The sequence below is a fragment of the Heliconius melpomene genome, chromosome 11, assembly GCF_056956725.1.
Source record: "Heliconius melpomene rosina isolate 202511_hmr_F chromosome 11, ASM5695672v1, whole genome shotgun sequence".
Taxonomy (NCBI): Eukaryota; Metazoa; Arthropoda; class Insecta; order Lepidoptera; family Nymphalidae; genus Heliconius; species Heliconius melpomene.
Genome location: NC_140399.1, coordinates 8,420,477 through 8,439,229, shown reverse-complemented (window position 1 = coordinate 8,439,229; position 18,753 = coordinate 8,420,477). Strand labels below are relative to the sequence as shown.

General features: G+C 30.8%; 1 protein-coding gene across 8 annotated transcripts in view; it reads right to left on the bottom strand.

The window, feature by feature from the left end:
- raskol (Ras GTPase-activating protein raskol) overlaps window positions 1-18,753 on the bottom strand; it is a 136,662-nt gene that overhangs the window by 22,932 nt on the left and 94,977 nt on the right. The window contains exon 2 of one of the 8 annotated variants that reach the window (XM_085192565.1): window positions 15,867-16,286. The exons of 6 other annotated variants lie outside the window; for them this stretch is intronic. In XM_085192565.1, the coding sequence (XP_085048691.1) occupies window positions 15,867-16,065 (199 nt within the window). In that variant the 5' untranslated portion in view covers window positions 16,066-16,286. The remainder of the gene's footprint in view (window positions 1-15,866; window positions 16,287-18,753) is intronic. One more of the 8 variants, XM_085192566.1, reaches the window with a different exon arrangement.

Here is an 18,753-nt window from a genome sequence, read left to right as displayed (position 1 = left end):
GTGGGACACTAAAATATTTTTAATTTTTAATCTTTTATCAACGACTCACAATAGTATTAATATTAAAATATCTACTTAAATAAAATAGTGTATAGTGTAGACAATTAATACATTAACCATAATTAACTGTTACTCATCAATCAACACGACGTAAAGGGATCTACTACTTAAACTGTCAGAGTGGGTTCACGCGAATGAAGGCAGTCATTTAACTAGAGCCCCAATTAGTTTATTAGGTGAGTATACTCGTTGAAACTTAAGCTTCAAAAGATAATTAACTTTCTGCCATTTCGGAAATTACTAAATTTTTTTATTTCATTTATTTTATCTTTTTTGTATTTATCTACAAAGATAAATATATTCGCAGTATTAAAATTAGAGCATTATGTTTTTTTTGTAATTGTACATTCTCTCTCAATTTCAAAAATATTCGAGCGAGTGAGTATCGGAACCTAACACCGCATTTGATTTACTAGAGCGAAGGAATAAAACTAATAGAAATATAATAATTACTTCGATAAATTAAAATTGAACCTACTACCATCGCTGTCCGCAAGCAGTATTACTTTGCCACGACCGACAACTCATTATTACAAAATATCGACGTTCTTATATGCTTACATTATAAGTATGACTTGGGATGAAAAACCATCGGACCAGTCCCGTTATGTAAAATACTGTTCCAAGACTGACCTGGATAGAGCAGTTCACTTATCGCAACTACAGTGTTTACACTGTTTTAAGATTATGATATTATATTATGTTATTATTTAAATAAATAACAAATTCAAACAAAATCAAGCCTTAGAATTAGAATCCTGTAGATCTGTTAGATCTGTAAAACCAACTGGTTGTGGGTTCAATCCCCACTCGAGATGAAATATTTATTTAAAATTCATATTTCCATTTCTTCGCTCTGGTGTCGAGGTGGAACGGAGGTTCCCTCTGTCTATCCTGCTATGTGCGGGATACAGCGTGAAGCTGACGAATATCCCATACTTCCTTATTTATTAAAATGATTAAACATTTGCCGGTCACCTTAACTAATCTTGAGATTTGGTCACAATCAAGATCAAGAATATAATATGATGCAACATCAAAGGGGAATATTTGGGAATCTCTAGGGCCAGATAAGCATACCGAGCGGGGCTTAAAACAAAAGGAGTTTTGCCTTTGTCGGTGTAAGCTTGTTGTTATATTAGTTGTGTAATTCGGTTAAATTGTTAATTTTAGTTTAAGATATAGATAAATACGTAAAATAAGATTTTAGAGATAATTTCTTAAATTAATTTGGGTAGTAATTTCAAACCTTTAAAGATAGACAAAAGGCAAAAAGACAAAAATAATGTATAAACTAATTTAAGTCACTCCACTTTTAATGACATATATAAATGAAGTATAGCCGTAGAACTTAGGTAATTTCGGATTTTTTTTCAACACAAAGGAATCAACTATGTTATCCTATATCTTATAAAACAAAGTCGCTTTTTGTGTCTGTCTGAACTTTCTAACTCTTCTTCTTCTAAACCACCCAACGGATTTGGATGCAGTTTTCACCATTAGGTCGAGTATTTCTCAGGGAAGGTTTATATATAGTTTATTATTTGTACATTCTTATGTAAATTAACATAAATACGATAAATGTGTATAAAGTCCTACCCGCTGAGACACTTTGGCGCATGCGCTGCTTTAATGGAAAATACTACATGAAAAAAATGTACTGGAGTATTGTTCCTCTTAATAAGATCTACAAAAAAGTCCGCGATGGCATATTCGTATCTTTTAAGAATAACGTGTAGTGATCATATTTCTGTCTAAAAATAATAATTTCAATATATTTTTTATTGTGAGGGATATTTTTCCATAATGGTATTAATCCTTATCCTTTAAAATACTTTATTAAATTTCTACGTTAAACGAAGATAAAATTTGCTTTTTAAACTATTTCGAAATTGCGAATATTTTTAGAGAAAAACGCATTTAATTATTGACACATCACGCCGTTCACACATCAACTGTATCGAGTCAAGTTTCACTTATCCCTTACTCTCAGCATATAAATAAGTATATTAGTTACGTTGGCCATTTAATGTAGATCAAAACTGTCTTTTCTGTTTTTCATTTTAATAAGTACTTTAGAAGTTGTTACAATATCAAAAAATCCTTGCTGCGAAACGCGCCTCGCGACGTTATGCTTATACAAGCGAGTCCGCCGCGCCCGCCTGCCTTACACGCATCGGTGGTTCAGTGGTAGAATGCTCGCCTGCCACGCGGGCAGCCCGGGTTCAATTCCCGGCCGATGCATTCTATTTAATTTTCGTCACAGGCAGCCACGTAGTGCTTGCTTTTCATCAGGGACAGAATACCCTCTTCAGCATCAACCACAAGCTCGAAAAAAAAACCCGTCTGCCTTTATAGCAACGAAGATTTAGATGCGTTTGCACGTATTGGATAATTCGAGTTGAATGTATTATTTAATGTCATTTAACTATCTAAAAATAGTAATCTATATATATAAAAGGACTTGTCCTCACTGACTGAGGTAAGACGCACGCACAGCCGTAACCGTTGTGCGTAGAAACGTGAAATTTGGACGGATGTTTACTTTCGTAATCTGGACATCCATTAAGAAGGGATTTTAAAAAATTTTTACCCTAAAGGGGTGAAATAGGGGTTCAAAGTTTGTATGGAAAAAAAATTAAATCGGCACCGATTTTTATAAAATTTTAAATTTAGATTTTTAAAAGTATTTAATTGAACACGTATTTCATCGTTTTCTAGAATTCTCCCCCTAAGGGTGCAAATAAGGGGTTGAAAGTTTGTATAGATTTTTTTTTAAATCAGCACCAATTTTTATAAAATTTGAAATTCAGACTCTTAAAAGTATTTAATTGAACACATGTTTCATGGTTTTCTAGAATTCTTCTCCTAAGGGTGCAAATAAGGGGTTGAAAGTTTGTATGAAAAAATCTTTAAAACGCCACAGATTATTATAAAATTTTTAATTTAGACTCTTAAAAATATTTAATTGAACATGTGTTTCATGGTTTCCTAGAATTCACCCCCTAAGGGTGCAAATAAGGGGTTGAAAGTTTGTATGGAAAAATCTTTAAATCACCACCGATTTTTATAAAATTTGAAATTTAGACTTTAAAAATATTTCATTGAACATATGATTCGTGGTTTATTAGAATTCACCCCTAATTACGTAAGCGAAGCTGCGCGCGTCCGCTAGTTTAAATATATTTTAATAAGTACTTGAAAGATTAGTAGCACAGATTTAAAATTACGGTACCTACTAAAAAATCCTTGCTGTGTAAAACAATTGGAAAATCCTTATTGAAAGTACGAAAATGCGGGTTGCATTAGGGTTTAATTAATTTTCACATTATCTTAAGTGCATTGCAAACATACATTATATGAATAATCCAGTAGTAAAAGCGGGCGAAGCCGCAAAAGGGTCGCTAGTTTCGTTTATAAATTACAACAACAGTGACAAAAATATCAATCATTTTAAGTAAATGTAAAATTCAAAATATAATAGCATATAACTTGGTAAAACGAACGACTTGTTCTAAAGTTACGAAATAAATGTTAGGAGTTAACCATGGGTTTAAGCAATAACGATTTCCAACAGAGACTGAATGGACAAAGGGAATTTAAAGAACGATATTTCAGAGCTACATAGTTTTCGTCTTTTTAAAATATTATTTTAAATGAGATCCATATATATATTAAAATGGTCTTGGTTATTGCTATAAATTGTTTTATTCAGTTGTTATTAAAATGATATTATATTTAGAAAACGAAAGTAACGCAGATTAATAAACTATAATTATGTAGTTCAAGCGGGCGAAGCCGCAAACGGGTCGCTAGTCTATAATACAAAGATAATGACAGTATGATTCCAGTAGCAAGTTGCAACTTCTAAGTAGTTAGGTTAGGTACATTCACTTTAGCAAGGTCACGACCACACGGCGTACCTACCTACCGACAACAATACAATTACAGCCTTTTCACATAACCATTTATTACAAGTGAAAATAAATAAATTAAAAAAAATAAAAAATCTTCACGCTGCATCCCGCATGTAGCAGGGTAGGAACAGGGAACCTAGTGTTAGGATACTCCTCTCCCTACCTTCCGACGATTTCTGGAGGCATTGTGTGTTGAATGACGGAACTAGACGCCGAGGTTTTGCCTCGACACCAGAACGAAGAAATGAAAATAGTAAATATTTCATTTCCTCGAATGGAAATCGAACTCACACTACTGGCTTCGAAAATGATATTTATGAAAATAAATAAAAATAAACAAATAATTAGATATCGCTGTCGTAAGATCGGCTGGGAACGTGTTTCCAATACTTATATTGAGGAATGTAAACAATATGCAAATTGTGGCATCTGTCGCTATGTTATTTATTTAATGCATTGCATAGAGGCATTCGATATAAAATATGTTTGTAAAACATATTAATATTATAAATGTAAGTTTGTTTGTTACGCTTTCACGCCAAAAATACTTGACCGATTATCATGGAACTTTGTACATATATTCTTAGAAGTATTAGAGAGGACATAAGTTATTATTTATTAGAAAAATAAAATAATATACAGGGTGGAAGTGTCAGCACCACTTTAAATGAAACCACAGTTTTAACTACTCTATTAAAGCCTAATATAAATCGGAAAAAAAATAATTCCCAAAAATAAAAAAAATATTTTTTCAAACAAAATAAATAATAAAATTATCGTTTTAAAATAAAACGCCATTTGTAAAGTATAACATAGGCACGCACACACTTACCTGTCAAATCGGAAACGTCGCACACGTATGTGTGCGTCACACAAAATACAGGTATGGATAAAAATCGTGAAATGAAAAAAAATTTCTACGTCCAAACTGTTGAGATACCTTGATTAATTTCTTAGGTTTGGGTTTGAAATATATTACCCTATATGCAGTTTCAATAAAAGAAGCGCTGCCTCTTCCACCCTGTATAAGCAACAACAAGTTTAGGCGAGCGAAGCGCGTTTGAGTCTCTAGTTATCTCTATTTAAATATACATTAACATTACACATGTATGTTTGTATTTACACGTAATTACATCGCTAAGTGTAAAAATTGTTTTACATATAAAGTAACGTAATTTTTCTAATTACATGCTTAAAGATTCAATATAATTTATTTTATTATTATAATCTTAATCATCTTGTTATTATTAGCAGTAAATATAACTAGAATATTAATAATTATTAGTATTCGTTTCATTAAGCCTTAATTAACTATTACTTGATTACTTTAGTCTTCATTTAAACGTTAAAAACATTTATTACTCAAATGAAAATATTTTATTGACCTATAAACGGCATGATGGCAGTAATGTAGTTGTCGTATGATTCGAAAGTAAATTGTTTATTTATGTTTATTTACGTTATTTTGATATTTGCTATTATTATACAATAAAAAATATAAATGTGGAATGAGAGCCAAGTTAAATGTTAAGTAATGCGTCGTTCTTCACCAACATAAGAATAAGGAGATCTATATGAGTGCCAAGTTCTGTGTTTACTTGGGATAAACTTCAAGCTCTAAATTTTACTCGACATATTTGCGTACAAACTTTTATTATATTTGCAAGTTAGTGTACTTTTAACTTATACTGGACTATGAGGTTGAATTATGAAGTACTCAAGTTTTAGTTTATTAGAAATTCTTATTTTTTTAAATTTGTAAGATACTATTCGTGTTCCACAAGTAGGTACTACTTTAACTGAAAAAAATATTTTGATTAAAATATGATTAATAACTAAATATTTAAAGGAAGCGCAAAACATATTGGCTGACATTTAGATAAACTCGTATCCTGTCAAACGCCACGGTGACCACAAATATAGATAAAAAAAATCGTAAACATGTTTAAATTGTATTTTTAATAATTATACTAAAGAATTATTGGTAAAGTTTTTTTTTTTCATGCATGCATATGTCACCCTCTCTTACAGAGAAACATTTTCTAAGCAATATCGTCAAATGAAGCGTAAAACAGAGACAATGGGCAATAATTTACCCGTTATATGCACTGGTGCACATTGATTTCCTAACGCTTTTGCTTTATTTTGTTACAAGTTTGTTGATTATGAGGTAAGATGCTCATAGTGAAGAAATTATAAGTACAACAATAATATCATTAAAAAGAAAAAGAAATATTTTATCTTATATATTAAAATCAAAATCATTTCTTGTTAGAGATAATAATAACTGAAATATAATTTGATTTCCCATAGTAGAAGAAAAAGTAAATTCTCATAGAAATTAACTGTACATAAATAGAGTGACTAATAATCAATAATCACTAGTAATACATACGAGGTATAATTATAAGAACATTAATTAGGTGGCCGATGATTAAAATTCGTCATTTACATAAACAGGAAAACAGAAGATGTTTCTGGAATGATAAACCCATGCGCTGTAAATGATGAGAGCGACGTGACATGCCTCTATAGGTAGCGCAGACTATTGCTTTACAGAATTCCTCAAATAATATCTAAGATTCTGGTTACCTTTTAAATTAGTAGCATTATTTCATCATATATATTACTATTGCAATATATAAGAATACTGACATTAGTCAATAAATAAGCTAGTTTTATACTTTGATTAGGCATATTATATGATTTATTTGAAAAAAAAACGCTCTATGAATTAGGTAATATATAATTCCAAGCGATTTTCTTGCATTTTTTTTCATATATACTATGTAATTATTTTTCTATCCTCCTTGAATGTCTTAAAACGGAATAAATAAAAAAAAAGTGTAATATATAAAAGAAAAACGCTATATTATAATTAAATATTATAATAGACATATTAACATATTAATAAGTAATCAGATGGAAATCATTCAGTATCGGTTGGTTTTGAAATACACCTGCAAATCAGGTCATGTCCAATCTCCCATTTGGAATTTATGGGTTGTATAAGTATACATCAAAATTGTACAAAACATATGTAAGGTGAATTGGTACCACCTGCTTAATATGTGAAGAGACACCTGCGCCGACAGATGCTGAATAAAAAAACTCTCGTCCGGAAGCTGGCGTATGAGAATTGAAACAACCCTGAGATTCGGTTCAGCAAAATACAAGTTATGAATTCTAATTAATGGTTTGAAGGGATTTTTTACTACTTTTTCTTTAATTTATGTTACTTCTTATACGATACCACTGTATGTACATCTAAAGTAGTGATTAAAATTTTAAAATGACATTTATTTCTTTGATTTGAAACGTAAACAATAATTATGAATATTTTAATTTCCTGTCGTTTCTTTTTCAGTGCTAAGCATATACGGCGGCCATGATAATTTTCGCGCTTACATAGCTAGTATTGTTAATGAATTAACCAAGGTAAGCATTTTCTAATTAGATCAAAACAACACAGAGTAAAAAAAATTGCCAGTACAAAAAAATAAAGCTTAAAAGAGATTACATACAGATAAACACAAAATATTGCACCGGTACTTCGACCATAAAGTTGACAAATAAAAAAGGAGGAGCGCGAGCCGTGCTAGGTCCGGTTTACAGCGAGCATTCGAGCAAGCCTGGAATGTGACACACTGGGACTCGAACCAGTGAATCATACAAACTTACTTTTTAAATACGATTCAATGACTTAGAGAGCGTACACGTGGGTGCATAGACAGGATTAAATACAGCCTACGAACGAATGATTTTTAACGTCCCACATAATAAATATTTAAAACAACATCGTGAATTATTATTATAATTTTATCCTTGTGTGTTGAATGAAAAAATAATAACATCACAAATGTAAATTTACATTTGCTGTAAAGATTCGTCAAGGCCCTGTACAACACCGTAATTGAAGCTGCAAGTAATTATGCATATTATTAAGAGTTTATATGGTTTTTTTTTGTTATATTAATAGTTAATAACGAAACTAAGAATATATTATAGAATTAGAGTATATGTACTTTAAAGTGTGTATTAAAAATATTTGTAAAAGTAATTTCAAACAGCGATATCACAGAACTACCACAAAACTATAAAAGGGTTCTTTATCCAAGGTTGACGCTTGCATTCTTCGAACGCCAGTCATATGGCGTCCTGGAAGGGTGGCGACTAATTCTTGCAATTCAAATATATGTATATATTAATTAAATTGGTAATAAGATTAAATATTCTAACATATTAATATATTTTCTTATTTTAAGAGGCAATAGAAAATTTTGATGAAGGTTTTTTATTTATATAAACAGAATTTTATTTCTCACTTTGAAGAAGTTTGATATCTAAAAATATTCATCATACGTTGCGGCTATTGTCACAAAATATCTTCTAAAGAAATGGCCATTGTTCCCCTCACAATCGTGTGCTAGTTTCTCGCCAACAAGTTTCAGCACGTGCAGGATTTTGACTAGTGGGTGGTAAAGGTTTCATTTACAATGTTGAAAAAAGATTTTTATTTTAAGATATTTATAATTTGTAGAAATTGTACAGAATGTTTAGTAAAACTTCAAGCATAATTTTATATCAGTTGATATTTAAATTTAAAGTTAATAGAATAAATGGTTTATTGATGCAAGTATCAAAATATTAATAGGATTATTTGTTTTCTTTGTTTGCTAAGGTCATAAATATCTATAGTCTACAAAAGATAGTAACGTTCGTCTATGTAGAGATTGTAAGTTGTCTCCGTATAACCTTTGCATCTAAACAAGTTTACTTTATAATAGTACAACGTTCTAACTGATTATAAACGTTCATTGAATCGTGAATACATAATATTGCTTTATGACATTCTTATAGATTAAAGATAAGTAATAAAATATTAATTTTGTATTACTTTTAAGTTACCCAAGAAATAATATTCCAACATTGAACATTTCCTATAGGCCTACAATCCAAATTCACAACGTTCACTCACTTTCACGTAAAATAACGTTAACACTGTTATCACAAAATGCACCTTATTGTAAATAAAATTTACAATCACTTTACAAACTTTTAAAACAAAATATATAATAAAAGGAATTGGCGGGATAAACGCGCGACTGGCCCGCGAGCGAGACACCGAGTAAGTTTGTTGACAAGCTTCGACTCGCGCCATGTTTGGTGCACTCGGTTAAATTCGGTTAGCTTCGGCTCTATTCGGTTTCAAGCATACAAGAGTCGCGCCTCGCTTTTACAGAGTTTTTTTTACTCGAAGATCTTTCAAAATGGAAGCAATTTTTCACACTTTTAGGGCTTTTATGCTAAAATATTTTTTATGGTAACTAATATATCAAAATTGATTTTTACATTTAAATATTTTTATAGTTATTTTAATATAATACCAATAGACTGGTATTTTATGTGCCAATTTGTAGAGTCCAATAAGTATTTTCTTTAAAAAAAAGTAATTGACTTTTTAAGATTTATTTTTTAAGAAAATATAAATGTAATTATTAATTAAGAAAAATTGGATGAAAAATAACATCGAACGAACTTAAGAAAACAGAAAAATGTAATTACCTGTGGAAAAAATTCTGTAAATACGTCTATGTCGAAATTATGTATTTCTTTGAAGTGTTTTGTTTTTTTACCAAGTTTAAAAAAAAACAACATAGTCGTTACAAAATAGGTTATACTTCACAATCAACTAAGTAATACTTAGTTACAGTATAGAAGATCTCAGCGTAGTAAGAAACGACACTAAAATGTTATTAAAATGTAGACCTTAAACCCTAGAAAATAAAATTGTATAACTTAATAAGTGCCTCTCAGGCTCCTAACATTATAAAACAAAGTTATAACATTTGAACTTTGAAGCTTCATACTTTGAAGCACAAGTATGTTCGCAATTTACATGAAGTAAATCTTGGTACGAGAACACAGTATTACGATGCGATTCTATCGTAATCCTACTAAACTCGTTTGGGTATCATTATGATTTTGGATTGTATAACATAGAGTCAATAACATTAAGTAATTAAACAATTTTAAAAATCATCTATATTAATTTCCAAATCTTTATATAATATACTTTAAATTGTTTTAAATTTTTATATATAAATTATTTTAGATTTTCTTAAAAAATATATACTCCATAAAGGCAGTTTTATTTCCGATTTCAACGTTTAAAGCGGTGCAATTATTTTAACAATACTAAATCACAGCGACATCTAGTGCCAAGTAGCGGGACTAACGTAACTTTGCGTTAACATTACATGTTCCACAGAGGGCGTACTTAGTCTATAAATAGCAATATCACATGTAGTTTATCATTAGCACGAAAGATAGTTTATTACATTCATTTATATTTTCAAGCACATCTTATTTTATAATCTGGTTTTAAAGGTGTTTTATAATACCACATTTATTTTAAAAATATGTCATCATTTGAGTTTACGTACGACGAAAAGTAACTTAAAAATAACTTAATAAAAAGAACTAAAAAATTTGAAATTACTAAAACATGAAAAAGTAATAAAACACAAATATACTATATATAACAAAACTTTACTAAATTAAAACAATATATTTTATATTTTACAAACCTAAGCCCAACTATGACTAAACAAGTATTTTTTTTTAAATAGAACCGTCGTTTCCTGTTCACGGCACACATTTCACATGCGATAATGGTGTCTGTTGATCTGCCTTCCGGCTTTTAATATTCACTGGTTAGTGATAACTGGTTAAAAACTAATAAATATTATCTACGTATGACAAAATAAAATACTACTCTTCCTAAAATGCGTTAGATATATGTAAGGCGCTTCACGCTGTATCCCGTATATAGCAGGGTAGGCAGAGGGAACCTGTGTTAAGTCACTCTGTTCCCCAAGTTATACATAATTATCGAGGCATTGCGTGTTGAGTGGCAGAACTAAACGTCGCGCTTTTGCCTTGATGCTTGAGCAAAAAAAACATAATTAAATAATAATAAATCCCCCCAGTGAGAACCGAACTCACAACCATCGCGTTATACATGCTTGTGGCACTGCACTACCTCTTTAATAAAATTACTTAATTCATTCATAACTAAGTGGAGAAAACAAATAATTAAAACTAAACATATATTACCATAATATAACAATCAATCATTAATAATAATTATATAATAAAGATATTATTATATAACAAATCATATATTATAAAAGTTATTAATAACAAGAAGTATAGTTACTTCAGTATAGAATGATTGCCAACTACGTGTCAGTATAATATCGATATAAATAGACAGAAAGTGCAATGTACGGGATAATTCAAGCCACGTTAAGTGTTAGAGCGAACTTTCCTTGTCGTTTTAGAAACAAGGAAGATTTGATCTAATTTTAATGATGTAAAAATATTTTTTTTTCGTCTGTAAATACCTAATATTGTTTCTATAATATATTTTTTGTTTGTTTGTTTGTTTGTTGGTTGTAATAATTATTAAACAGGTACGCCATTGTTGAAATATTTGTATTTAAAATATATATCTTAGTGAGATTTGTGTAGGTTCGATTTACACTCGGGGTAATGAATATTTAATATTTCCATTTTCCCGCTCAGGTAGCGAGGGAAAGCGCTGCGTTGATTCCCGCAACTTTATTTGCGGGATAGCGTAAAGATAAATGTATAAAAATGTAAATATTATAGTACATATACATATAGTAGGTAATTGTCAACATAATGATGTCAGTTTTAATAGGTAATGAACAAAAGTAAATAAAAAATTAAAAAGCCCATACATATATTTATTATATATAAAACTATAAATAATCACGATATATTCGATGAAGTCATAAATGATCTCAACAGCACTATGGTAAGGAAACTTCTAATTGATGTTACATTTGCTAATTAAAATACATACCATTACGTTTATGTACTAAGTACTTTTATAGCTTTGTAATGACATTCGAGCTAGTATGTAGATTTATATGTATTTAACGTCATGCTGTATCCTGCACACAGCAGGGTAGGCAGAGGGAACCTAGTGTTAGAAGGTTCCCCATTTTCCGCCGAATTCTGGAGGCATTGCGTGTTGAGTCGTGAAAATCAAAGTCGCGTTTTGACTCAACACCAGAGCGAAGAAATGAAATATTTCATTTCCTCGAGTAGGAATCGAACCCCCAACCTGTCGGACTGACAGTTACCCTTTATGCCGCTGCGTATGTATGTTGATAAGTAGGTACACTAACCTAACCTATTAAAACTATAATATCCTGTACAAAATACCACGTAAAAGCATATATGGCTCTCAAAATTTCATTCACCCGTACAACAATAGGGAAAAACACAATGTGACACTCGAGTCACTCAGCTTCCGTTCTCTACATGCACAAAAGCAGCTAAGATCACATTCTAACCAGAAAATTTGATACGATAAGGTATTTTAAAGAGATAAAACACTATTTAAATGAGAAAAAAAAATATTTTACACGTTCAAAGTGTTATAATATTCCACACTTAGGTAAGAAAAGTAGGAAATGAATTAGAAAATACATAGTCCTGAAAAAAAAATATTATTATTTCAATAGTTATGATTTAAATAGTACTTTTTACTAAGACATTTATTTAAACTGAATTTATGAATTATTATTTTATTTGATATCTAATTTAATTATCAAAGATAGATTCTCGACTCGGGAAAATAAATTATTATTAATTAATAATTTTATTTATGTGCCACACAGTCTCGAAAATTCGCCGGTAAATGAGGAACGGAGTGTCCTAACATTAGATTAACCCTGCCATATGCGTCATATAACTAGAAGCTAAAAAAAATTAAACAAAAAAGTTCAAAAGTTCAAAAGCTAACATAACTTCAGGTACATTATGAACAACCTTGATTCAATTATACCTCACAGAGCGTGACGGAAGCACCGACTGGAACCAAAAGGGTGGTACGAGAGAGACGGCATACGGGAAGCGGATGTCAGCGCCGCACAGGTGTTTAGGACACAGAATGAATATGTTTAATTATTTTACTTAATGCAAATGTAAACAATTGAATTTTTGATACGTGAAAGGAATTAGCAATAATGGCGGCTCTATGACTGTCGTTATAAAATGGCCGCTTTAAATTTTGGGTGTTCTTTTAGGTTATAAACAGTTCTCCAACTCATTGCATAATGCATGGTGCATACCAACAACAAATACTAAGTAGACAATAAAATAAATGTACAATACTGTCATGAGCGTAGGTAGAGAGAGGGCCAGCGGGACCAGGATAGCTCTTGAGCCCACCACGTAATTTAAAAAACTTTAAATAAAAATTTATATTTTTTTGTAAAATCTATCAATAATTAACCGATTAATTATAAAATAAAATTGACAGAAGCGTGGGTTCATGACTCGCTATGTTAAATTTCTATACTGTTCCAAATGTTTCATTTACCTTAGTGTGCGAAGAACATTAAAAAAACATATTTACCCCCTCTTTTTGTTAACTTATACACATTTAATCAAAATTAAGCAATTAATAAAGTATAATATTTATTTATATACTCTATACATTGCCTAATTAAAATAGAAACAAATATAGCATTTTAAATGAAAGCAAGCAACCAATAGCATTCATTCGCAATACCACAATTGTTTAGGTATTCCATTGCACGGCAGAGGTACCTATCACGTATCCGGTGATATATGACTCATACTTCAAATGTTATTACATATTTAATCAATGTCAAGAACAAATCACGATTACATAGCGACAGTGTTTTTGAAAATGTTATATAATATTTTTATGCAAACGTTTAAAAGAGAATCATCATCATCATCATCATCAACAGCCATCTTTTGTCCACTGCTGGACATAGGCCTTCCCCAATTCTCGCGACCACACTCGAAATTATTTAAATTAATAAATTATAAATAAATTAATTAATTAATTACTATAAATTAATTGAGGCCAATTGAGGCGAAAGGCATAAGCGTGCGACAGGTAGTTGGTTTGATTCCCACTTGAGGAAACAAAATATTTAATATCCTCATTATGTCTCTGGTAAAATGGAAAGCAAGTTAAGACCCACCACTCAACACACAATGCTTCCATAATTCCTCGAAAAGTGGGAAACGGAAGTGTCTCAATGAGAATGGAGTGTGTACACTAGGTTCCCAAGTTCCCTCTACCTACAAAAACATTAAAAGAAAAAACATAACTTAACAGCTTGCTTCCTACATGATAAACTTCTATAATTTTGATGATATTTCACCTTGTTACAAACAAAGTTAGCTAAGTAGATGATAATTCAGCCATACCAAAACACTGTTATTCCAACTACTCGTATACAAAAACGTAACGAGGTCGGTCCCACACAATTCAAGGCAGTAATCATTCAAGTGGGCTGACTTTACTGGCGATGGCGAATATTAAACAGTATTTAGTATTGTCGAGATAATATTTTAACTAAAACGTTAAATTATAATTTTAAATTAAATAAATTGTTATAGCAAATATATTTGCTTATAGCCATTTTAATCTACCATTAGATTGTTTGGTCCTGCAAAGGATGCTTATGAAATATATTTCATATATAATTTTTTTTAGTTTCCCGTTATATGTATACACAAAGCAGAGGCGGAGGGAATCTAGTGGTAAGATACTCCGTTCCACATTATCCGCCTAATTCTGGAAAAGAAATGAAAGATACCAGAGCGAAGAAATGAAAATATTAACTATTTCATTTACTGGAGACGAAATCGAACCCACAATCTATCACATTCACGTAAACCTTATGAAATATAAGCGCATTTAATACAATACATGTTTCCAAGTCCAGGACGGTATGCTACGTTTATAATTATCGCGGAGAAAACTCGACAGACAAGAGATAAGTACAATGCGGTCTCGGGTATCTTTTTATGGTACTGTACACAGAGATTCTGAACAGAGCTACCTACTTACGTAAAGAGAACTCGTTATTTAAAAGGCCACTACCACATTTTTTTTTCCATATTATAACAATAGTAAATGTATATTTAATTATTCTTGAGTGTGTGACTGTAAAAGCGACCGGTTTTGGGTTCGATTTCCACTAGAAAGAAAAAAAATGTTTCATAATTTCATTTTCTTCGGTCGCAAGTGTCAGGGCTAAGTTCCGTCATTTAACACGGCCACACGCCTCCAGAATTTGATGAAAAGTGGGGAGCGGACTGTCTAAGCTCCCTCTGCCTACCTTCGTACAGCGTGAAGCTGATTTTTACATAATAATCTTATAACAAAAATGGCATGATAATATAATAAATTTAAAGTTCACTAACCTTTCGTCTTTCGTTCATTATTATTACTTATATAATATATAGGCATTCTTATTCTTATATAATTTCTTATAATATATATCAATTAAAATCTACAATTCATCATAAAAAGACCATTTATATGTGTAGAGAAAACAACCAATTAAGTACACGCATACCTTACAGACCGCGTGATACTATGCTGTCACAGCGTTCACGAATGACATTTAAAATTATAAGTATCGCTTTATTAATGTGATTGCCTGATGACTGTCTAAATGTGATATATTTTTAATTTTTTGATGACTTTAATATATTATAACTCGTTAATTAAATAATAGAATCGCTAAATTAATTTTTTTTGGACTATATTATGCTATTATTCATATTTGAGCTGGATCCCGGATATGGTGGGATAAGCAGAGGGAACTAGTGATAAGACACTATTTTTTACTATTAAGACATTTCCTTTTCCTATTTTCCACCGAATTCTGGATGCATTACGTGTTGAGAGGCGGAACGAAACGTCGGGCTTTGCGACAAGAGCGAAGAAATGAAAATATCAAATATTACATTTCCTCAGTATCACGTAAATATTAATAATTTCATAATTATTATACAAACCGTCAATATCATCTTGTGTCTCAAAGTCCGCCAACGTAATGTTGGATAAATCTTCAACATACACCGGCGGTTGCCTGTTGAGGGTGTGGCGACCACCGAGCGAGTGATAACAGCTCTCCTCCTCATCCGCGGCTTCCTCAGTCGAGGAGCCCTTCAGACAAGAGTGGAAGCTCCGAGAAAGGCGTCGCTCCGTACTCATCCTCACTCATATCCCAATAACTAACTTTAAACTGTATAAACTACACGACAACACTAAAATCTGTCGACACTTTCAACACTTTAGCACTTTCTTCAAACGAAACCATTTGTCACTTTTATCACTTTGCTTAGTTTATTGGATATTAATTTTATTTAGATTAAAAACTGTTGAGTGGGCGTCATTTATTTAATCATTATTTTCTAGGTATCTTATCAGAAAGCCTGGAGAAATATAAAAATAATAATCAACCAAAAATACGAAAAACTATCAGGACAGTTTTACACCAGATTTCTACTTATTATTATTCGATCGATACAATTTACATATTAACTTTAAGCAAGAAAAGATTTCAGGATAACCAAAACCATAGCACAACAGTGTACGTAGCTCGTATAAAGCGTTGGCATACAGGCTTGTATGACGCTTTGAGATATGACAACGTAAGTTCAATGTACTCACTAAGAATGGGGTCTACCAATGTGACATTCGACTAATGAATAGCACTCAAACAAAAGGAAACATATTTCTAAAGAGCTGGTGGGTACATCCAAGTCCACGTGTTCCCTACCTCTTATTTAAAAAATATAGGTACTAAAAACTCCAGTTCCTTAGAGCCAGTCACTAGTTACGAATAAAGTTTCAGATAGTAATCTAATAATGAATGTTATCTCATAGATAGAGGATAAAAATACAAAATAATTATTTCTTAAATGTTCAGGAATAATTATCTCATTAATGAACGATAATAGTAAGTAACACATTCATACCATTTATTAATTTTTTAAATTAAAAATAAGTATGTAAAAATAAAATCTATGTGTGAAATGTGTATTATCTACTGGATATTGCTAACTGGGACTTTATCAGCCAGTGGTGAAACTGGCCCTTAATCTCACATTTTTATCTAATACTGTTATCTATAACACTATTTGTCAATAGAAAGATCGTTTCACTAGACATCGAACTCTATTAACTGAACTAAAAATGTCAAGACCGTGACAACGTTGCAATAATTGTATTAAGTTCAAACTATAGTTTAAATAATATAATTAAGCCTATAATTAGGTTAAGATAAAAATAAATAAAAATCAATACGATAAAACGATAGAAATCAGCATTATAATATTATTATACAAAAAACAAATTAATATCACTTTATTTATAAATTTATGTTGCAGTGGAACTTTAAAAAAAATATTTTTATAACATATTTTACAAGTATATTTAAGCAGTCATTATTATAACAATCTATAGTTAAAATATTCCATATAATTCACTAACGACTTGAATGAAGACCTCAGTAGTAATAAAGGAAGAGGAACACGTTTATGGATTGAAGTAATTAATTGTCAATTCCATTTATATGACAAAAAGTGAAATTTTAAACATGCTATTGTTCAAAGGAAAGTAAGTGTGGGAGACTACTTGGATTGTTTTGAAATCAGGAGAAAATTGCGGAAATAGTAACGTTTATATGTAATTCTGTGGTAATTTTTGGTTTATTATTACTTTACTATCTTTTTATAGTAAGACTAGTGGACGCGGACGCGGCTACGCCTGCTTCAACTATAAGAATATTTATTAAATATATTCATGAAATTATTTTCAATTCTCAATAGAATTAGTAAGAAAATATAAGCTCAAATAATCAAAAAGAATAATAAGTAGATACACATTATTAGAAAAAATTATCTGAGTTATTGAAATGAACTAACAAAAGGATTAAAAGTAACTAAAGGATAGGTATTCTTAATATTAAAAAAGGAACCTAAAGTTTTCCGTACCTGCGTACATAGACATCGACTCTACGAAATAACTAAACATTTCTCTCTATTAAGTAGGATAATTTTAGCGGTTCAAATAAAATAAGAAGAGAATCAAAGTGTATTTTAAATTAATTATAAACAACAAATAAAGTTCGAAAATGTATGAAAATTTATAAAACCGTCAACGTCATCTGCCCGTTCGCGTCGGTCATACTGTGCCGCCCGCTAGGTGGCTAGGTCATTTGGAATCAGTGACATCTCCTTAATTATTTATTAGTATGTTATACAGTAAACTATAATTTCAATCTAGATGAAATGCTAAAAGTGACTATTATATTTATTTTCATAAGGATGAATATCAAAACGTCGCGGTAGCAGTCGCGTAGCAACGACGGTTGTTATTAACATGGCAGAATAAATTGCATGTCAAATTAGAATGTACTTTAAAATATATTAGTATATATGTGTAATGTAATGTTATATAGCCTATAGCACTTCTGAAGAATGCAGCTTTCATACAAAACAAAAACAAATTAAATCGGACCAGTAGATCCAGAGATCTTAGCGTTCAAACAAACAAACAAACAAACAAACAAACAAACAAACAAACAAACAAACAAACAAACTCTTCCGCTTTATTATATTAGTATAGATATATTTCAACTTTAAGAAAAGTATAAGAAACTTACATCTTAATGTGAAAATAACAAGTTAAAATGTTTTTAAAGCAAGACATTTTTAAGTAGCGTAAATGCAGTAAGTACTTGCAAGTCAACAGTTGTGAGTAAAACTACCACTTGGGTAAAAGTAAAAAAAGTTCTGCTATCTTACACATCTTTTTTCGATCATGAGGTTAATGCTGTTAGCCCTATTAGCTTTTACAGCGGCACCGGTTGCGTAGGGAAGAGGGTACTCTGTCCCT